At 40.8% G+C, this 23,857-nt stretch overlaps 1 protein-coding gene across 1 annotated transcript in view; it reads left to right on the forward strand.

Moving 5' to 3' along the window:
* LOC133544058 (neural cell adhesion molecule 2-like) overlaps positions 1-23,857 on the forward strand; it is a 744,172-nt gene that overhangs the window by 496,151 nt on the left and 224,164 nt on the right. The window contains exon 2 of the mRNA XM_061889087.1: positions 13,871-13,945. Coding sequence (XP_061745071.1) covers positions 13,871-13,945 — 75 coding nt within the window. The remainder of the gene's footprint in view (positions 1-13,870; positions 13,946-23,857) is intronic.

Raw genomic sequence — 23,857 nt, forward strand, 5'->3', positions numbered from 1 at the left:
TTTATGCTAGCGTCCTTTGTTTGTTTTATTCTACTAGCTCCAGCATTTTTGTTATATAGCTCTTTTTGTTATTTAAATAAATTGTGTATATCTTACCTTTGCTGTGTTCACTTGACGCATCCTCGAGGGAATCGAACCCGGCATCACAATGCCGAACCGGCGTAACACTCACGGAAATACATTTTAAAATATTTGGCTTCCATGGCTCTGTCAGCCAAAAAGGTTACCGACCACGAACTTAAATTAATGTCGTGGTTTAGACATGAGATTACTAAAATATATATTTGCCAAAGCAAGCTAAAAGATGAACATTCATGCTTTTGTGTCCCATGGACTTTTATTTTACATCCTTGTCACGCCTAAGTGAATCATCAATTGACCGCCTGCAGTTTCATTTGTGTGCTACAACTCTGAATGTTGATTTTAGAGCCAGTGAGGTACTTTGTACTCATATGCTATTGAAACTGAAATGGTGCACTGTAAGAATCCCTAATCCTTTTTAAATCACAGAGCACCGCAAGAAACCCACTGGAATATCGAATCAAAAATGATTTGTCACGAGCAGTTACACGTTATTCCCTCTTTGTGTGTGTTAGGTAAGGGGTTAATGGTGCATTCACTTTGCTGTGACAATGTTCACATTACACGTGACACTTATGCCTCTGAATAGTGACCTTTTAAATCTAAATGCTTCATAAGACACTATGTGTTTTACTACAGTGTTTTTTAACCTTTTTTGAGCCAAGGCACATTTTTTGCGTTGAAAAAAATCGACAGGCACACCAACAGCAGAAACTCAGTTGACAGTAAAAAGTTGGGATATGACTTTAAAACATAACCAAGCATGCATTACTATAGCTCTTGTCTCAAAGTAGGTGTACTGTCACCACCTGTCACATCACACCGTCACTTATTTTAAGTTTTTTGCCGTTTTCCTGTGTGTAATGTTTTAGTTCTTGTCTTGCGCTCATATTTTGATGGCTTTTTCTCTTATTTTGATGATTTCCTGTTGCAGTTTCATGTCTTCCTTTGAGCGATATTCCCCGCATCCATTTTGTTTTAGCAATCAAGAATATTTCAGTCGTCCATCCATCCATCCATTTCTACCGCTTATTCCCTTTCGGGGTCGCGGGGGGCGCTGGCGCCTATCTCAGCTACAATCGGGCGGAAGGCGGGGTACACCCTGGACAAGTCGTCACCTCATCGCAGGGCCAACACAGATAGACAGACAACATTCACACTCACATTCACACACTAGGGCCAATTTAGTGTTGCCAATCAACCTATCCCCAAGTGCATGTTTTTGGAAGTGGGAGGAAGCCGGAGTACGAGGAGGGAACCCACGCATTCACGGGGAGAACATGCAAACTCCACACAGAAAGATCCCGAGGCTGGATTTGAACCCAGGACTGCAGGACCTTCGTATTGTGAGGCAGACGCACTAACCCCTCTTCCACCGTGAAGCCCTATTTCAGTCGTTTTTATCCTTATTTTCAAGGACATTGTTGATTGTCATGTCATACTCGGATGTTCTTTGTGGACGCCGTCTTTGCTCCACAGTAAGTCTTTGCTGTCGTCCAGCATTCTGTTTTTTGTTTATTTTGTGGCCAGTTCAATTTTACAAACCCCGTTTCCATATGAGTTGGGAAATTGTGTTAAATGTAAATATAAACGGAATACAGTTTTTTGCAAATTATTTTCATCCCTTATTCAGTTAAATATGCTACAAAGACAACATATTTGATGTTCAAACTGATAAACATTTTTTTTTTTGCAAATAATCATTAACTTTAGAATTTGATGCCAGCAACACGTGACAAAGAAGTTGGAAAGGTGGAAACAAATACTGATAAAGTTGAGGAATGCTCATCAAACTCTTATTTGGAACATCCGACAGGTATGCAGGGTAATTGGGAACAGGTGGGTGCCATGATTGGGTATAAAAGCAGCTTCCATGAAATGTTAAGTAATTCACAAACAAGGATGGGGCGAGGGTCACCACTTTGTAAACAAATTGTCGAATAGTTTTAGAACAACATTTCTCAATGAGCTCTTGCAAGGAATTTAAAGGTTTTACCATCTACTTTCCGTAAAATCATCTAAAGGTTCGGAGAATCTGGACAAATCACTGCACGTAAGCGATGATATAACGGACCTTTGATCCCTCAGGCACTACTGCATCTAAAACTGACATCAGTGTGTAAAGGATATCACCACATGGGCTCAGGAACACTTCATAAAACCACTGTCAGTAACTACAGTTGGTCGCTACATCTGTAAGTTCAAGTTAAAACTCTACTATGCAAAGCCAAACCCATTTACAACAACACCCAGAAACGCCGCCGGCTTCAATGGGCCCAAGCTCATCTAAGATGGACTGATGCAAAGTGGAAAAGTGTTCTGTGGTCTGAAGAGTGCAAATTTTAAATTATATTTGGAAACTGTGGACGTGGTGTCCTCCGGAACAAAGAGGAAAATAACCATCTGGATTGTTATAGGCGCAAAGTTCAAAATCCAGCATCTGTGATGGTATGGGGGTGTATTAGCGCCAAAGCATGGGTAACTTACACATCTGTGAAAGCACCATTAATGCTGAATGGTCCATACAGGATTTGGACCAACACACAGTGGGGCAAAAAGTATATAGTCAGCCACCGATTGTGCAAGTTCTCCCACTTAAAATGATGACAGAGGTCTGTAATTTTCATCATAGGTACACTTCAACTGTAAGAGACAGAATGTGAAAAAATATCCTGGAATTCACATTGTAGCAATTTTAAATAATTTATTTGGAAATTATGGTGGAAAATAAGTATTTGGTCAACCCTTCAAAACTCCCACTGATGGAAGGAGGTTTTGGCTCAAAATCTCACGATACATGGCCCCATTCATTCTTTCCTTAACACGGATCAATCGTCCTGTCCCCTTAGCAGAAAAAAAGCCCCAAAGCATGATGTTTCCACCCCCATGCTTCACAGGAGGTATGGTGTTCTTGGGATGCAATTCAGTATTCTTCTTCCTCCAAACACGACGAGTTGAGTTTATACCAAAATGGATACATGGATGATAAAGCAGAGGGTTGGGAGAATGTCATGTGGTCAGATGAAACCAAAATATAACTTTTTGGTATAAACTCAACCGGTCGTGTTTGGAGGAAGAAGAATACTGAGTTGCATCCCAAGAACACCACACCTACTGTGAAGCATGGGGGTGGAAACATCATGCTTTGGGGCTGTTTTTCTGCTAAGGGGACAGGACGATTGATCCGTGTTAAGGAAAGAATGAATGGGGCCATGTATCGTGAGATTTTGAGCCAAAACCTCCTTCCATCAGTGAGAGCTTTGAATGGTTGCCCAAATACTTATTTTCCACCATAATTTACGAATACATTCTTAAGAATTCCTACAGAAAAATTTTTTTCACATTCTGTCTCTCACAGTTGAAGTGTACCTATGATGAAAATTACAGCCCTCTGTCATCTTTTTAAGTGGGAGAACTTGCACAATCGGTGGCTGACTATATACTTTTTTTGCCCCACTGTATGTTGTCATCCAAGCAACGTTATCATGGACGCCCCTGCTTATTTCAGCAAGACAATGCCAAGCCACGTGTTACAACAGCGTGGTTTCACAGTAAAAGAGTGCGGGTACTTTCCTGGCCCGCCTGTAGTCCAGACCTGTCTCCCCTGGAAAATGTGTGGCGCATTATGAAGCGTAAAATACGACAGCGGAGACCCCGGACTGTTGAACGACTGAAGCTCTACATAAAACAAGAATGTGAAAGAATTCCACTTTCAAAGCTTCAACAATTAGTTTCCTCAGTTCCCAAACGTTTATTGAGTGTTGTTAAAAGAAAAGGTGATGTAACACAGTGGTGAACATGCCCTTTCTCAACTACTTTGGCACGTGTTGCAGTCATGAAATTGTAACTAAATTATTATTTGCAAAAAAATAAAAAATACATTTCATGACTTTGAACATCAAATATCTTGTCTTTGTAGTGCATTCAATTGAATATGGGTTGAAAAGGATTTGCAAATCATTGTATTCCGATTATATTTACATCTAACACAATTTCACAACTCATATGGAAATGGTGTTTGTATATTTATATAGCACATTTCTCTAATGACTCAATATATAAGTTACATTTAAACCAGTGTGGGTGGCACTGGGAGCAGGTGGGTAAAGTGTCTTGCCCAAGGACACAACGGCAGGGACTAGGATGGCGGAAGTGGGGATTGAACCTAGAACCCTCAAGTTGCTGGAACGACCACCTAGCCGCCCCAAGTGTATCCTTAATCTGTGTTTCAATGTAGACTATTGCCACATTTCTTTTAAAAGTAAACCTTGCTTGCCTCACCGTCAACATCTGTTAGACTATTATAGTGAATCACACCTGAGCCATCATACATGAATCATACCTTTAATGGATGTGTGGAAGTAAACAATGTGATAAAGAACATTTTACAACAACCAACAACAGGACTCTGTGCTTGTAGGCTGAAATTGGCGGTCGTACTTGGAAACGGGGTCCTTTGAAAAAGGGACGTTTTTGTCATGAAAAAGGGAGGTTTTTGTTGTTGGTGCACTAATTGTAAGTGTATATTGTGTTTTTTATGTTGATTTAATAATTTAAAAAAAATTAAAGAATATATATATATATATATATATATATATATATTTTTTTTTTTTTTAAATAAAAATGAGTAAAAAAATATTCCGCGGCCCGGTTGTTGGGGACCACTGCCATAGAGAGGGGGGGCACATTTGAGGTCCTCTCCAAGGTTCTCATAGTCATCATTGTCACTGGCGTCCCACTGGGTGTGAATTCTCCTTGCCCTTATGTGGGTTCTTCCGAGGATGTCGTAGTCATAGTGGTTTGTACAGTCCTTTGAGACATTTGTGATTTAGGGCTTCATAAATAAACATTGATTGATTGATTGATTGATTGATTGATTGATATTAAGTCGGCTCTTTCCGGAGACTTGAGTGGATTATGCAACCTCCTTCTGCAGCTCAAAAAAGCAGCTGTGATCTTGGCTCCTCGGCTTCTCTCAGAGACACTGGTGTTCACTGCAGACTTTCAGGTATGACTTTATAATATCACTAAAATACTATGAACACAATAAGCAGATAAAGAATATTCCAGAAATATCCTAGTAAATGTGTCTAATTACATCTGAAACGCTCCCACTGCCGCCTGGACCCGTCGCTTTTTTTTTCCTTTTTTTTTTTTTTAATGCTTCACTCTAACTTTCCTCATCCACAAATCTTTCATCCTCGCTCAAATTAATGGGGAAATCGTCGCTTTCTCCGTCCGAATAGCTCTTGCTGCTGGTGGCTATGATCATTAACAATGTGAGGATGTGAGGAGCCCTACAACCCGTGACATCACGCACACATCGTCTGCTACTTCCGGTAAAGGGAAGGCTTTTTTATTAGCGACCAAAAGTTGCGAACTTTATCGTGGATGTTCTCTACTAAATCCTTTCAGCAAAAATATGGCAATATCGCAAAATGATCACGTATGACACATAGAATGGACCTGCTATCCCCGTTTAAATAAGAACATCTCATTTCAGTAGGCCTTTAAACCAAGGTGGCAATTAAACAGTTCAACTCTCCTCAGGCGAAAGTGTCAGTGCCCCTCTACTGCCCTCTGTTGGCGGCCTTGCTTCACAGTCGATGGATTCTGCTGATAACTGACGGAGCTGTTTGAGCGCGTGTGTGTGTGCTGCAGCCTTTTTCCTCTGAGCTGCTGCATTGATTATTGACTGGTGCTGTGAGCGCCGCTGTTAAGTTTCCTGCGTCGCGTCGAATCAATCTCCACTTGAGCAGGCTTATTATTCAACGGATGTGTGATTTGCTTTGTGAAAAAAAAGCCTGGTTTCATTCAATGCTGTGTCTCACTACAGTAGACACAAAGACCCACTCACAGCTCCCCGCTTGCTGTTGCCATGCTAACACCATCCCTCCTTTTTTCTACATCCTACCATAGTTGGCTGGTATCTCACTGTAGTGGATGGATCTTTATCAACCTCTTATGTCCTGACGTGCGCCCCAATTGGTTGTTGGCGACGTAATAAAGTCTGCGCACGCACACTTTTGTCCCCGGAGAAAAATTGTGGAGATATTGAGCTATTTTCTGCAATTGGCTTCTTTTGCTTGCAGCATGAATTTTGGAGTGGTAGCTGCTATGAGCATCAAGTCTCTCTAAAGAGCCGACTGACAAGCTTGTCACAGACACCAAGTCAGTCTGTCTCATTGAGAAAAGCTTTGTCGTTAGAAATGTTTGCTCCCACCATCAACATTGTGCCTTTTTTGAAGCCTTGAGACTTCAGAAAGGCAGGATGCACAAACATATGTATTCAAATGTGCGCCCTAGGGTTGTACGGTATACCGGTATTAGTACAGCACCGCGGTACTAATGAATCATATTCGGTACTACCGTATTTCTTTGAATTGCCGCCGGGGCGCTAATTAATTTAAAAGCTCTTCTTACTCCTGTGCTTACCAAAGGCATGTGGTAAAAGTAAGCATGTGCTAATTATTTTAAAACCTCTTCTCACTCCGGCACTTACCAAAGGCATGCAGTAAAAAAATTGAGTGTGATGTAAGCTTGGACCTTAAATCCTACTGAATAGCTCTTAATCTTCTTCCCTTTATGCAATTTCAAATTACTGAAATCAGCCTCCTCCATTTTGAAAATGATGACAGGGGAAGTGTCACCCGTGACGTCACGAGTTTGACCAGGCGGTAATACTAAGCATGTGCTTAATTATTTTGCGATGCGAGTTTGACCCGGCAGTATACTATATACCCTGCGACAATTCAAGGAAATACGGTATACTGCCTCTGAAAAGTACCGGTCAACCAGCCCCCTGCGTGGTGTCATTGCTGATTTACCAGCAGAGGAGCATGTTCGGCAGCGCACAATCACAGAGTACTTACAAGCAGACACAGTGTGTAGGCAGAAAAGGGAGAATGGACGCAATTTAGGTTAAAAACTAACAATAAAGGTGAAGTTATAACACTGAAACGTTTTCATGGCTAGTTAGCTAGCAGCTAACTTCCATCCCCAATCAGCAGTGTTTTAGCTACTTCTAAATCAGTAATCCTCGCCTCCGCGGCGAAAAATAAAGTATGTTTATTACAAGTATCATCCCTTCACTATGCTTCACTACACACCGTAACGCCATGGGTGGATTTACACCTAACATCCACTGTAATGATACCAAGTACAAGAGCGTATCTAGTTGATACTACTATGATTACGTCAATATTTTTTGGGCATCACATTTTGTTTTTATTTGTGTTTATAAATCTAAGAAATATGTCCCTGGACACATGAGGACTTTGAGTATGACCAATGCATGATCCTGTAACTACTTGGTATCGGATTGATACGCAAATGTGTGGTATCATCCAAAACTAATGTAAAGCATCCAAACAACTGAAAAATAAGTGATTATTACATTTTAACAGAAGTGTAGATAGAACTTATTTGAAAAGAAAGTAAGCAGATATTAACAGTAAATGAACAAGCAGATTAATAATCAATTTTTACGGTTCGTACTTCATAATGTTGACAAAATGATAGCACGGAAAATGACACGATATGTTACTGCATATGTCAGCAGACTAATTAGGAGTCTTTGTTTGTTTACTTACTTATAAAAGACAAGTTTGTGAGACTTGTGTGGCATTGCAATGCCGGAGTTGTTCCTCGGTGGATTTGTCGGGCAAGAACACAGCGAAAGGTAAGACATAAAGTATTTATCAAACTAATAAAAAGGCTAGGAACAAAAATACTGGAGCTAAGCAAAATAGACAAACAAAAAGCGCTGGCATGGAATCTAGGAAAACAAACAGATATACTAATACTTGGCACAAAAGGGGAAAACAAAACAACTAGCATGAGAGCTAGGAATAAAATAAAGCGTAGCATGAGAGCTAGCGAGTAATAGCATGGAAAGCAAGTCATACACTAATACATGGCACAAAGGCACAAAAAGGGAAACAAAACAACTAGCATGAAAGCTAGGAATGAAATAAAGCATAGCATGAGAGCTAGTAAGTAAAAGCACGGAAAGCAAGTTGTCAACTGTTGCGTGAAAGCAAATTAGGATCCGAGACTGAACTAACAAAAGGGGCAGTCTTAGATAAGACAGGTGATTAGCAAAACAGGTGTGTGTAAACCGAGAGTAACAGGTGGAAGTAATAAACTACCATGGTGACACAAAAATGGAACAAAAGAAGAAATATGGTATGATCCGGCCATCGAATCATAACAAAGTCGTCTTGTATGTTCACTATTTTATTTAAGGACTAACTTGCAATAATAAACATATGTTTAATGTACCCTGAGATTTTGTGTTGAAATAAAGCCAATAATGCAATTTTGGTGGTGCCTTTTAATCAGAAAAGGATCAAAATAATTTTTGCACCGGTACCAAAATATTGGTATTGGGACAACGCATTATTCCAAGAACGTTTCTTTTGTACATCCAAATCAACGTGGACCTTAGTGCACATTTTGGAGTGGCTGGCCACTCTCCGTCCACACCCCCGTTCAGAATAGCCATGCCAGAGATCCCACACTCTGCACATTCAGAAAACAAAGATAAGGCGCAAGACGGGTGACAGTTGAGGAATTCACCCAGAAGGAGTAGGAGGTGCCTCTGGCTGAAGTGAAGGTGTGGTAAAATATGCTCTTGGGCACGCTGTCCTCTGGCTTTTCCAGCCAACGAAAGAGGGGTTGAGTGGGATTAAAGGTGCGAGGCTGCCAATGCCGAGGAGTTGGAGAACTGGAACAAATAAGAAATAGGTGGTACTACGTCAGGAAGAAGAAGTTTAACAAAAATAGAGGCTAGAATGTGGGTGTCCCCCAAGTTAGATATCATTTGTGTATTCTACAAAATTATAGTAGCCTGCTCACAGCCAGATTACAGTTTCTTGTGAAAATTGTGTCATCCATCAGTTTTCTACCGCTTGTCCCTTCTTTGGGGTCGCGAAGGGTGCCGGAGCCTATCTCAGCTGCACTTGGCCGGAAGGCGGGGTACACCCTGGACAAGTCGCCACCTCATCGCAGGCCCAACACACATAGACAGACAACATTCACACTCACATTCACACACTAGAGCCAATTTAGTGTTGCCAATCAACCTATGCCAAGGTGCAAGTTTTTGGCGGTGGGAGTAAGCCTGAGTACCCTAAGGGAGTGGTCCCCAACAGTACCGGGCCGCAAAATAATTTTTTATTCATTTTTATTAAAAAAATAAAGAAATAAAAAAAAAATTATTATTTTTTTTTTTTTATTAAATCAACATAAAAAACACAATATACACTTACAATTAGTGCACCAACCACAAAAACCTCCCTTTTCCATGACAAAAACGTCCCTTTTTCATGACAAAGAAAAAAAACAAAGGAACACCCGTCCGTTTTTAAAACACATGTACAACCTTAATTAGTTTTTGTTTTTTTAATTATTGACATGTTTCGTGTCACTGTTCTGACCTCTAGTATGCTGAAATGACAGTTGAAATGCAGGTATAAATGTATTTAATGACAAACCAAAAATAGTGCAGCAGGGAAGTGCACAGGAAGCCCAGGGAAAGCTTTGCAGCATGATCCAGCCTAGTCCAGAACATCAGAAGCAGCCTGATTGGCAACCAGGCAGAGGTGAGACCTGTTTGCCAATCACGGATCGGTGAGGGAGCCAGCGTTTGGACTAAAGTGGGGGCATATGGAGGAAAAACAGGAAATGGAAAGAAAAATAATATTGTTGGACAAACTAATATTCCCGTAATATCATGTGAGATCATGCCAATTTTGGGATTAACATATCTAGAACATTTATATTAACCCTCTAAATAATTTGGATTTGTTTAAAAAGTGAAGAATTGATACAAATGTTGATTAAACAGTTCATATGTCAAGTTTTGCTTTATAAAGTGTAGAAATTAGCTGATACTGTCATGTTTTCTGATCACGTTCTGTTTGGTTTTGGACTCATTGTGCACTCTTGTTTGTTTTGTCACCATGACAACTCATTAGTTTCACCTGTTATGTGTTCACGACTCACGCACCTGATTCGTTTGGACTCACGCACCTGTCAATCACTGCATCACTATTTAAGCCTGTAGTTGCCAGGCAGTCAGCCTGGCGACATCACCACAGTAAGTTCTTCGTTTTAATGTCCACAGTTTAGTAATTTTTTTTTAGTTCATGTTTCATGTCCTAAATTGTTTTTGCCTGCGCCTTGTACGCTCCTTGTGTTTAGTAAAAGATGTCAGTACCTTCAGGCCATGTCCGGTCCAGTCGATTTTCACCACGGGAAAACAAACCGCACCATAGTCCACGCCTTGACAGATACGCATAGGCTCTGTGGATAATATCAATCAATCAATTAAAGACTATTTACTTATATAGCCCTAAATCACGAGTGTCTCAAATGGCTGTACAAGCCGCAACGACATCCTCGGCTCAGATTCCACATCAGGGCAAGAAAAAGTACAATGAGAAACCTTGGAGGGGACCGCAGTTGTGAATATGAATATGAATTTATAATAATACATCAATATTTTTAGTGCATCTCCTTTGAGTTTAATTTCCCCCTGTCTTTAGGAGCTAGCAACGCCTCTAATTTTAACTTTAATCGGGGGTCTTTGAACGCACCACAGTTACAGGAAATCAGATACATAAGTGAAAATTACTCTTAGCTTTCTCCTATGTTGCCCCAGATTTATTCATTTTATGTTCAACCTTTCTTCTATCACTTTGTCTTGGTCCCGACATGCTGTTGCTGTGTGTGAATGCTTAAGTTTGAGCTTTGTTGACGTTATGAGGTCTGCAGGGCGTGAAGTGTTCCTTGCCAGGTTTGCCGCTACCAAGGTGGAACAGACCATTTTGGATTTTTGATAGGGGGTGTAGGTAGTCTTAGATCAGGGGTGTCAAACGTACGGTCTGTGTCCCGGATCAGGCCAGCGAAGTATAAAAATGTACCTGAAATTTTAGAAGGAAAGAAACAGCTGTTCTAAATGTGTCCACTAGATGTCGCAATAGCAATTTTTTGTATCTTTTTAGATGATGCTACATATGTACAAAATAAACCACATGATGTGGGTACCCAAATCGAGGAATATGAGCAAACGACATAAATAATATCCTGTAATTTGATTTTGATATAAAAAATGTTTATCTTGCTGGATTGAAAATGAACACCAATGAGTCGACTCATGAACATTATCACATAATTTATTCAGAAAGTGTAAATAAAGACAAATAAAGATAAAACACAATGGGTAATTGTAAAAAAAAACAAAAAACATTATGATTTGTACAATTTCAGAATATAATTGTTGTATATTTAACACGAATTGGTATGGCAGACTTAGGATTGTAGTCAGCTGGAGGCGTGTCTTAATGAAATTAAACAATGGATGTCCGCTAACTTTTTGCAACTCAACGCCAAAAAAACGGAAATGCTGATTATCGGTCCTGCTAGACACCGAACTCTATTTAATAATACAACTCTAACATTTGACAACCAAACAATTAAACAAGGCGACACGGTAAAGAATCTGGGTATCATCTTTGACCCAACTCTCTCCTTTGAGGCACACATTAAAAGCGTTACTAAAACGGCCTTCTTTCATCCCCGTAACATCGCTAAAATTCGCTCCATTCTGTCCACTAAAGACGCTGAGATCATTATCCATGCGTTTGTTACGTCTCGCCTCGACTACTGTAACGTATTATTTTCGGGTCTCCCCATGTCTAGCATTAAAAGATTACAGTTGGTACAAAATGCGGCTGCAAGACTTTTGACAAGAACAAGAAAGTTTGATCACATTACGCCTGTACTGGCTCACCTGCATTGGCTTCCTGTGCACTTAAGATGTGACTTTAAGGTTTTACTACTTACGTATAAAATACTACACGGTCTAGCTCCATCTTATCTTGCCGATTGTATTGTACCATATGTCCCGGCAAGAAATCTGCGTTCAAAGGATTCCGGCTTATTAGTGATTACCAAAGCCCAAAAAAAGTCTGCGGGCTATAGAGCATTTTCCGTTCGGGCTCCAGTACTCTGGAATGCCCTCCCGGTAACAGTTCGCGATGCCACCTCAGTAGAAGCATTTAAGTCTCACCTTAAAACTCATTTGTATACTCTAGCCTTTAAATAGACTCCCTTTTTAGACCAGTTGATCTGCCGTTTCTTTTCTTTTTCTTCTATGTCCCACTCTCCCGTGTGGCGGGGGTACGGTCCGATCCGGTGGCCATGTACTGCTTGCCTGTATATCGGCTGGGGACATCTCTGCTCTGCTGGTCCGCCTACGCTTGGGATGGTTTCCTGCTGGCTCCGCTGTGAACGGGACTCTCGCTGCTGTGTCTTGGATCCTCTTTGGACTGGACTCTCGCGACTGTGTTGTATCCATTGTGGATTGAACTTTCACAGTATCATGTTAGATCCGCTCGACATCCATTGCTTTCCTCCTCTCTAAGGTTCTCATAGTCATCATTGTCACCGACGTCCCACTGGGTGTGAGTTTTCCTTGCCCTTATGTGGGCCTACCGAGGATGTCGTGGTGGTTTGTGCAGCCCTTTGAGACACTAGTGATTTAGGGCTATATAAGTAAACATTGATTGATTGATTGATATATTTAAACAAAAAAAAAACAATCTGAAGTTGTCTTTATTTTTAAGTTATCGTGCCGTAATTTTATCAGTTTGGAGTAGATTTTTCTGCATGTGGCCCCCTGATCTAAAATGAGTTTGACACCTCTGTCTTCCACAATCATAATTAGATTGAAGCACCGTTGTTATTTTTGAATGATTTGTCTTAAGCAATTAAAAAGGATCCATAATTGTTTGTTTGTTTTTGTTTGCTTTTTTCAAAAATATGTCCTTTTCAGCCACTTTAGTAAATGGTTGGGTAAAATGTTATCAAACAAAATCAGTTTTTTAAAAGTACCATAGACATGTATCAGAGCTGATGTCTATTTTATGGAGGAATGTATTTAATAGTGTCAGGCTTGCCACTGACTGTTTGTGTTTTAGTTTTTCCTCTGTGTGTTCTTAGTATTTCCTGTCCTTAGTTCCTGTCAGCAGTCTTATTTTTGTTCAGCTTCTTGTTTGTCTCAGTGTGTGCTGTTTTCCCTCAGCTGCGGCTGATTGGCACCTGGCCACACCTGTTGTCAATCAGCCCACTCCTATTTGTACCTGCTTTGTCTTGAGTCAGTGGCTGGATTATTGTCGTTGCCACATGTCGCACTTGTCTTTGCTACCTGTCGTGTCGTATCTTGATGTGTCAATGCAGCGTTGCGGTAAGCTATGTTTGATAGCGGTTTTTAGCTTACTGTCTTTTGTTCCCTCTTTCCGTTTTGTTTTCAAAGTACAAGTACAACTTCTGTTTTCCATGCTAAAGTTCCTTTTTTGTTTTTTAGCTCCCATGCTAGCTCTCTTAGTTTGTTATCCGCCCACGTGCGTGCTTTTTGTTTGTACCCTTTGTTTGGTTTTGTTCTAGTATTTTATATTAAAGCCATGTTTTCTCACTCCATGCCTGCCTCCATCTCTGCATCTTGGGGTTCGTCAACAACAAACGTTGACAAATAATAGAACTGGCATCTAATGTTATTTAAAAAAAAGTATACATTTTGAATCGGGAATCGTTTTGAATCGAGGACCAATTCTGAATTGAATCATTACCCTCAAGAATCGAATGGAACAGTGTGGCGCTCAATGATTCAAAGCCCTAGTATTAATGTTGTATTAACATTTATGGCGTCTTTTTCTCGCTTGGACACACCTGCTAAGAGGTAACTAAAAATATCTGCTTTTCTGTTTGTCTTTGTGTCCTACAGCCGCCCTGCAGGTTTCCATATCCTTGAACAAGGTGGAGTTAAGTGTTGGAGAGTCCAAGTTCTTCATCTGTACAGGTACCCCCCCCCCCCACACACACACACACACACACACTTGTTACTCTATATGCACAGTTGGCGCTAGAAATTTCCTAAATGGGGTCCCAGGGACCCCATCAAGTCATAAAAATGGGGTCCCACAGTAAAGTTTTTTGTAACCACTTTGAAAACAAATGACAAATGCATTATCTTACATTATATATTTTGTTTTGGAAAAAGGTTGTCATAAACGTTACTTAATTCATAAAAAAAAATTAAACAAAAAAACTTTTTAATGCTTATATGAATACATACAGTTATAAACATTCATTCATTTTCTTCATTCCTTCATGGATCTAAACTTTACCGCTGCCGGTAGTTTTTTTCTATATTTTAATGTAATAAGTTGTAGGTGTTTTTATTTCAGTAGTAAAGTGTAAAAAATGTTTTGCTTCATTCATGAAATGATGATAATGGTGTGCCAGGGCATAAATACATTTTATATTTAACGCTTAAATCTCTAGAGTCTACATCAACTTCAGATCGATCCGTCAATTCTAAGTTTTTATTTAAACATTTTTTTCATGTTGTTTTTTTTGTTTGTTTGTTTTCTGCCCTTTTTGTCAAACAAAACTATGTATTTTTATGGCAAACACACAAAATATGTTAAGTCTTCCACATCAAATATGTTTTTAAGTGGAATATTTGATATGAATTAATCGGAGCCTTGGAAAGGTCAATAATTTATTTAAAAAAAAAAAACATTGATTTTGATTTAATATTATGTTTTGAGCATTGACAAATTAGAAGAAAAAAACCAGCTTTGGTTTTTAGTCAACATTGCAACTTTTTTTAAATTACATTTCACCTGTAAGCTTTTTTATGCCACTTTAGTTAAAGTAAAGTTAATATGACGCCTGGCTGGCATCGTGGTGTGGTTGCGTTCTCTCATGGAAGCAGTCGGACTGGAACACAGCGTGAAGTTAGGAATGAAGATTTATTTTTACTATACTTGCACAAAGGCACTAACAACAAAAACCAACAGAACTAGCACGTGAGCTAGAAAGAACTAAGGACGCTAGCATGTGAGCTAGGAAAATAAACACACAAATAGCGTGGAAGCTAACATGTTCAAAAAGTACTTTACTACAATGCGGGATAGCAACGTCACCTGTTGCATGAAAAGCAAATTTACCCTGCGAGCCCGAATGGCAAACAAAGGCAGGCTTAAATAGGGACAGAGATTAGGAGGCAGGTGCGTGTAGAAAACACTAGGCAGGTTACACTAATACGTAATCAAGCAATGGAACAAAACAGGAAGTGCCACCAGGAACTAGAGAAGACAAAAACCAATCAGGATGTGATATACAAACAGAACAAAACCAGAATATGCCATGATCCGAGTCGCGGATCGTTAGAGCTAAAATACCAATGATAGTCACACACACACTAGGTGTGGTGAAATGTGTCCTTTGCATTTGACCCATCCCCTTGTATACCCCCTGGGTGGTGAGGGGAGCAGTGAGCAGCAGTTGTGGCCGCGCCTGGGAATCATTTTTGGAAATTTGACCCCCAATTCCAACCTTTGATGCTGAGTGTCAAGCAAGGAGGTAATGGGTCACATTTTTATAGTTTTTGGTATGTCCCGGCTGGTAATTGAACTCACAACCTCCCGATCTCAATCTAACCCAGGGGTCACCAACGCGGTGCCCGCGGGCACAGGGTAACCCGTAAGGACCAGATGAGTCGCCCATTGGCCTGTTCTAAAAATAGCTCAAATAACAGGACTTACCAGTGAGCTGCCTCTATTTTTTAAATGTTTATTTATTTACTAGCAAGCTGGTCTCGCTTTGCTCGACATTTTTAATTCTAAGAGAGACAAAACTCAAATAGAATTTGAAAATCCAAGAAAATATTTTAAAGACTTGGTCTTCACTTGTTTAAATAGGATTAGGTCTCTGCTTTTTGCAGATGATGTGGTCCTGATGACTTCATCTGACCGGGATCTTCAGCTCTCGCTGGATCGGTTCGCAGCCGAGTGTGAAGCGACCGGAATGAGAATCAGCACTTCCAAGTCCGAGTCCATGGTTCTCGCCCGGAAAAGGGTGGAATGCCATCTCCGGGTTGGGGAGGAGACCCTGCCCCAAGTGGAGGAGTTCAAATACCTAGGAGTCTTGTTCACGAGTGGGGGAAGAGTGGATCGTGAGATCGACAGGCGGATCGGTGCGGCGTCTTCAGTAATGCGGACGTTGTACCGATCCGTTGTGGTGAAGAAGGAGCTGAGCCAGAAGGCAAAGCTCTCAATTTACCGGTCAATCTAAGTTCCCATCCTCACCTATGGTCGTGAGCTTTGGGTTAGGACCGAAAGGACAAGATCACGGGTGCAAGCGGCCGAAATGAGTTTCCGCCGCCGGGTCGCGGGGCTCTCCCTTAGAGATAGGGTGAGTAGCTATGCCATCCAGGAGGAGCTTAAAGCAAAGCCGCTGCTCCTCCACATAGAGAGGAGGCAAATTAGGTGGTTCGGGCATCTGGTCAGGATGCCACCCGAACGCCTCCCTAGGGAGGTGTTTAGGGCACGTCCAACTGGTAGGAGGCCACGGGGAAGACCCAGGACACGTTGGGAAGACTATGTCTCCCGGCTGGCCTGGGAACGCCTCGGGATCCCCCGGGAAGAGCTAGACGAAGTGGCTGGGGAGAGGGAAGTCTGGGTTTCCCTGCTTAGGCTGTTGCCCCCGCGACCCGACCTCGGATAAGCGGAAGATGATGGATGGATGGAACTAAATCTATATTTATAAAAAAAAAATGGGTATTTCTGTCTGTCATTCCGTTGTTCATTTTTTTTCCTTTCACTGAAGGTTTTTTGTAGAGAATAAATGATTAAAAAAGCACTTAATTGAACGGTTTAAAAGAGGAGAAAAAGCGAAAAAAATGAAAATTAAATTTTTAAACATAGTTTGTCTTCAATTTCGACTCTTTAAAATTCAAAATTCAACCGAAAAAGATGAAGTGAAAAACTAGCAAATTTGAATCTTTTTGAAAAAATAAAAGAAAATAATTCATGGAACATCATTAGTATTTTTTCCTGATTAAGATTAATTTTAGAATTTTGATGACATGTTTTAAATAGGTTAAAATCCAATCTGCACTTTGTTAGACTATATAACAAATTGGACCAAGCTATATTTCTAAAAAGACTAATTATTTTCTCTAGATTTTCCAAAACAAAAATTTTAAAAGAAATTCAAAAGACTTTGAAATAAAATTTAAATTTGATTTTACAGATATACAGATATTTAACAATATTTTTTTTTTATTTTAATCATAATAAGTTTGAAGAAATATTTCACAAATATTCTTCGTCGAAAAAACAGAATCTAAAATGAAAAATTAGATTAAAATGTATATATTAATCTTTACAATAAAAAATCAAATTTACTTGAACATTAATTTAAATTGTCAGGAAAGAAGAGGAAGGAATTAAAAATGTAAAAAGCTATACGTGTTTAAAAATCGTAATATAATTTTTAAGGTTGTATTTTTCCTCTAAAATTGTCTTTCTGAAAGTTATAAGAATCAAAGTAAAAAAATAAATGAATTTATTTAAACAAGTGAAGACCAAGACTTTAAAATATTTTCTTGGATTTTCAAATTCTATTTGAGTTTAGTCTCTCTTAGAATCAAAAATGTCGAGCAAAGCGAGACCAGCTTGCTAGTAAATAAATACAATTTAAAAAATAGAGGCAGCTCACTGGTAAGTGCTGCTATTTGAGCTATTTTTAGAACAGGCCAGCGGGCGACTCATCTGGTCCTTACGGGCCTCCTGGTGCCCGCGGGCACCGCGTTGGTGACCCCTGCACTACAGGCTTTTCTCACTCTTTTTTTTCTCTCTTCACATAGACATAAAACAAGCGCACCTTCTTACATATGTCACGTACTGTTGCGTGTGCGACGTCATACGCACTCGCCGAGCAGAGAAGTAGCAGCATGGGTAACGTTAGCTGTGGCAGGTGGTGCAAGCGTAGCGGTGCGAGTGGTGATGCGAGAGAGAGAAGGTGAGAATCTGTTAACAAATGGAAGAATAATTAATTCCCAATAAAAACAGAGGGGGTCCATCGTCTGGCGGTGGTTTGGCTTCAAGCGGGAAGATGTTGAACAGACAACCGTAATATGTCAAGTATGCGGAAAAATTAGCAGCACTAGTAATTTGTAGCATCATTTGAAAAGTCACCCGCTAGAGAATAAGGAGTGCGAGAAACTTTGCATGTCAACATCTGCGGCCAGTGTCACACCCAACAAAATGCCGAAGCAACCAGCACTGACCCAATTGAGCCTGGCATCAAAAACAGAAGGAGATAACGTCCGCAGTAACCTACCACATAGCGAAGGACATACACTATTTGATTTCCTATTATGCAGCTCGTTTTTATTTGACAGTTATTGAAATATCTTGTGTGACATCATGCACAAAAGTGCACTTTATTAGTTTTAAACTATTGTAGTGGCGTTCTGTACAAAAAGTGCACTTTAATTTAGTGTTGTTCTATGTCATCTTAGTGACATCATGCACGAAAGTGCACTAATAGCTTGTTTTAAAATGTCTCTGACAATCTTGCACTTTGTTTTGAAACGACATGAGTAATGTTTGTGCCACTGCTTAATAACTGTTTAATAAATACAGTTTTGGTCAATTGACTTAGTTGTGATTTCCCTCTCTGCATGAAAGTTTAAAATGAGCATATATTTATGCAGTATGAAGAAGAATGTTTTAATATAGACACGTAGAATCATCATACTGCTGTGATTATATGCATCAAGTGTTCATTCACGGCTAAGGCAAAATATTGAGATATATATCGTGTATATATGGTCTAAAACAGGGGTCACCAACGCGGTGCCCGCGGGCACCAGGTACCCCGTAAGGACCAGATGAGTCGCCCGCTGGCCTGTTCTAAAAATAACTCAAATAGCAGCACTTACCAGTGAGCTGCCTCTGTTTTTTAAAATGTTATTTATTTACTAGCAAGCTGGTCTCGCTTTGCTCGACATTTTCATTTCTAAGAGAGACACAACTCAAATAGAATTTGAAAATCCAAGAAAATATTTTAAAACCTTGGTCTTCACTCGTTTGAATAAATTCATAACATTTCTTTACTTTGCTTCTTATAACTTTCAGAAAGACAATTTTAGAGAAAAAATACAACCTTAAAAAAGATTTTAGGAATTTTAAACAAATATACCTTTTTACCTTTTAAATTCCTTCCTCTTTTTTCCTGACAATTTAAATCAATGTTCCAGTAAAAAAAAAATATATTTATTGTAAAGAATAATAAATACATTTGAATTTAATTCCTCATTTTAGATTCTGTTTTTTCGACGAAGAATATTTGAAATATTTCTTCAAACTTATTATGATTAAAATTTTATAAAAAATTCTGGTTAATCTAGAAAATCTTTAAAATCAAATTTAAATCTTATTTCAAAGTCTTTTGAATTTCTTTTAAATTTTTTGTTCTGGAAAATCTAGAAGAAGTAATGGGTTGTCTTTGTTAGAAATATAGCTTGGTCAAATTTGTTATATATTCTATCAAAGTGCAGATTGGATTTTAACCTATTTAAAACATGTCATCCAAATTCTAAAAAACAAAAAACCTTCCGTAAAAGGAAAAAAAAACGTACGACGAAATGACAGACAGAAATACCCATTTATATATATATATAGAGATTTATTCAATAAATGTAAATTGAGCAAATTGGCTATTTCTGGCAATTTATTTAAGTGTGTATCAAACTGGTAGCCCTTCGCATTAATCAGTACCCAAGAAGTAGCTCTTGGTTTCAAAAAGATTGGTGACCCGTGGTCTAAAATTATCTAAATATTAATAAAGGCCCATATCACTCAGTCCTACTTTACACTTACCTTAATGTTTACCATGAAGTCTTTCTTTTGACAGCCCCTGGCGGTAAAGTTGTCCGAGTGCAAACCGAGGCAGTATTTGCGATTGAGAGAACTTTCGGCGAATCAAAATTTACGACCAATAGAAATGCAATAAACGGGGACAGAATTTTTTGATCCGGCAAATACCCCATCTCGTGACCACAGATGACTCGCTAGCTGTCCAAAGTCACGACCCAGGGTGGACCACTCATCTGTGCATCAGTTGGGGACGTCTCTGCTGACTTGTCCCACTTTGGACTGGACTCTCACACTATTAACTAGATCCACTATGGACTAGACTCTCAAAATAGTATGCTAGATCCAGTCGACGTCCATTGCACCGATCGCCCAGAGACGAGGTCCCCAGATCTGCGGTCCCCTCTAAGGTTTCTCATTGTCATCCCTTTGGGTTGAGTTTTTTTCTTGCCCTGATGTGGGATCTGATGTCGTTGTGGCTTGTGCAGCCCTTTGAGACACTCGTGATTTAGGGCTATACAAGCATACTTGCCAACCCTCCCAAATTTTCCGGGTGCCTCTCCCGAAAATCTCCCGGGACAACCGTTCTCCCGAATTTCTCTCGATTTCCAGCCGGACCTGAGTGAGGACAGCCTGTCCTCACGTCCACTTTTCCTCCATATAAACGGCGTGCCGGTCCAGTCACGTTATAACATCTACGGCTTTTGGAGCGTGCACAACTGCACACACAACAAGAAGGAGACTATCATATATATCTCCGTTATCCATAGGTTTATCTATAACCCATAAAGTAGGCAGGCAAGGAGCTACTTCTCAATGTGTGTTTATTCCAGCCGGCATGTTAATACACTGACACACAACATCCAGAATCCCATCATGCATTGCTTCAAATCTACGGCAAGTAGATGTCCCCAAAAAAAAAAGATAGTGACAGAGAATAGAACGAGGATGGACAATTCAACCCTAAACTCACTCCTTTCCTGCAAATTAAATGTCACAGATGCGGCCTATACCTATGCTCTTTCAAAGGCTGCAAAGCATTGCACTTTCAAACACAACAATGAGTCGCTGGAGCCTATCTCAACTGCACTCGGGCAAAAGGCGGCGTACACCCTGGACAAGTCGCCCCCTCATCACAGGGCTAACACTGATAGACAGACAACATTCACCCTCACATTCAGATACTAGGGCCAATTTAGTGTTGCCAATCAACCTATGCCCAGGTGCATGTCTCTGTAGGTGGGAGGAGGCTGGAGTATCCGGAGGGAACCCACGCAGTCACGGGGACAACATGCAAACTCCACACAGAAAGATCCCGAGCCCGGCATTGAACGCAGGACTACCCAGGACCTTTGTATAGTGAGGCAGATGCACTACCCCCTGTTCCACCATGCTGTCCACCACCCAAATCTCCCAAATTTGGAGGTCTCAAGGTTGAAAAGTGTGTCTATTATTCAACTTTGATTGATGATTGCTTGAACAAAACATCTGCAGACCCCAGGATGCAGAGACGGAGGCAAGGTTAAATTACAAAAAGGGTTATATTTAATTAGTCCAAAAAAGTATAACAAAAGGCGATGGGGCAGAAGGGCACACCATGAATAAACAAACAAAAACAGGTTCCTCAGTGGTCGGCAGGGAAAAAGACCAGGGCGCTCTGGGCAGAGCAAGAGTCCAAAACAACGTTAACCCTTCACTTCACGGGGACGAGGAGATTAGGAAATACAGGACAAGGAGTGAAAACATACCAGGTTTGGTGAAGCGGGTGCATGAGCGTCAGGAGTACTGGAGACAATAACCGGCGAGGCCAAGCTGTCGGTGACGAGGCTAAATACTGACAGGTAATTGAGAGCAGGTGTGCCACAAGGTCCGCCCCTTACTGGGGATGACACACGGAACACAGGTGCAGAGAAGGAGAAGGCAGGATAAAAACTAAAACACAACAAATCCATCAAAAAATACATAAATTAAACAAGCAAACTAGGTGGTAAAAATAAGAATCCGCGTCTCGTAATTGCTTGTCCTTTCTAAAAAGACACAAAAAGTGCCTTAACGCCAACATTGTCCATATGTGTGCATATTTGCGACGCAGCCTGTGGGTCCGATTTGTTTTCTTTTAATGCCAGTAAGCCCAAAAGTGCCACCGTCCCCCATATGGTGAGTGACATTGTGACCCCATGACGACTGGTACAGCCCATCACCGATTCTCTTCACCCTCATTGTTCTCCCTAAACGGCCAATCAAGGGAGGCCGGCATTGGCAGGTCCGACCCACCTCCCGCTGTTCACCTTTTCTCCTCTGCCAGCCCACAGACAAGCGTAGCCCGGAAAAGAGTGTTGGGGGTATGCGATAAGAAGCTCTCTCTTGACACGCTCAGATTCATCCTTATTGGAGGCCACAACCATGAAAGGAAAGAAGCCCAGTTAGGGGATTGTCTGCTGCATGCACGACGCGGTTTGTTTTTGCTCGATTGTTTACACGACAACTGTCGAGGAAGTGCGGTGATGGTAGAATTCAATTAGCGAAGGTAGAACGGTCCTGACAAAACAACTCAAAGGCACGTCTGGGTGAAAAAAAAAAAAAATCTTTGAGCAAAGAGCGCAACAGATTTACCACAAATGACACCAAACAATCGGAGGAGGACCATGAAACCAATGAAAGCTATGAAACAATAACCTCTTTCACACCGACGTCCCGGCAAAATAACCTCATCAGTGCCGGAACATGAGATCTGGCTTTAAGCTGCTTTTTTACACAGAACCCAGTTAAAGGGGGGACTGCACTTGTTTTGAAATGTCGCCCGTCATCCAAAATCCTAAGGCTGGGCACGCATATATGTGTCAGGGGAGGCAGGGGGAGGCAGTGCCTCACCTGTGATCATGCAAAGAAATAAAATATATAATGATAAAATAATTGTAATTGTTGGTATTTAATTTTCATTTAGCTTCACCAATTTGGATACTTTTTTTCTTCAAAATCGCTAAATTTTCGCAATCCCTCGTAAACTTCTCTGTCTGCCGTGCGGCTAAGCGTTCAAAACGGCAGAGAAAAAAGTCTGAGGTGAGGCAAACAGTTCTCGTGTCTCACAATAGGGGCGCTCAAGATCAGTGACATACGGTGGCGTACGCGATTCAAGTGCCGCAGAGAGTAACATGTTTAATGTCTTGGTGAGCCATCAAAATGGCAGAGAAAAATTCTAAGGTGAGGCAAGCAATTCTCGTGCCTCACGATAGGGGCACTCAAGATCAGTGACATACGGTGGCGTACGCGATTCAAGTGCCGCAGAGAGTAACATGTTTAATGTCTTGGTGAGCCATCAAAATGGCAGAGGAAAAAAGTCTAAGGTGGGGCAAGCAATTCTCGTGCCTCACGATAGGGGCGCTCAAGATTAGAGACACACGGTGGCGTAAGCGAGTCAAGTGCCGCAGCGAGTAACATGTTTTGTATGTTGGATGAGCCATCAAAATTGCGGAGAAAAAAGTCTGAGGTGAGGCAAGCAGTTCTCGTGTCTCACGATAGGGGCGCTCAAGATCAGTGACACACGGTGGCGTAAGCGAGTCAAGTGCTGCAGCGAGTAACATGTTTTGTATGTTGGTTGAGCCATCAAAACGGCGGAGAAAAAAGTCTTAGGTGAGGTAAACAGTTCTCGTGTCTCACGATAGGGGCGCTCAAGATTAGAGACACACGGTGGCGTAAGCGAGTCAAATGCCGCAGCGAGAAACATGTTTTGTGTGTTGGTGAGCCATCAAAACGGCGGAGAAAAAAGTCTTAGGTGAGGTAAACAGTTCTCGTGTCTCACGATAGGGGCGCTCAAGATTAGAGACACACGGTGGCGTAAGCGAGTCAAGTGCCGCAGCGAGAAACATGTTTTGTGTGTTGGTGAGCCATCAAAATGGCAGAGAAAAAAGTCTAAGGTGAGGCAAGCAGTTCTCGTGCCTCACGATAGGGGCGCTCAAGATCAGAGACACACGGTGACATAAGCGAGTCAAGTGCCGCAGCGAGTAACATGTTTTGTGTCTTAGTGAGCCATCAAAACGGCA

This window comes from Nerophis ophidion, linkage group LG27 (genome assembly GCF_033978795.1).
Source record: "Nerophis ophidion isolate RoL-2023_Sa linkage group LG27, RoL_Noph_v1.0, whole genome shotgun sequence".
NCBI lineage: Eukaryota > Metazoa > Chordata > Actinopteri > Syngnathiformes > Syngnathidae > Nerophis > Nerophis ophidion.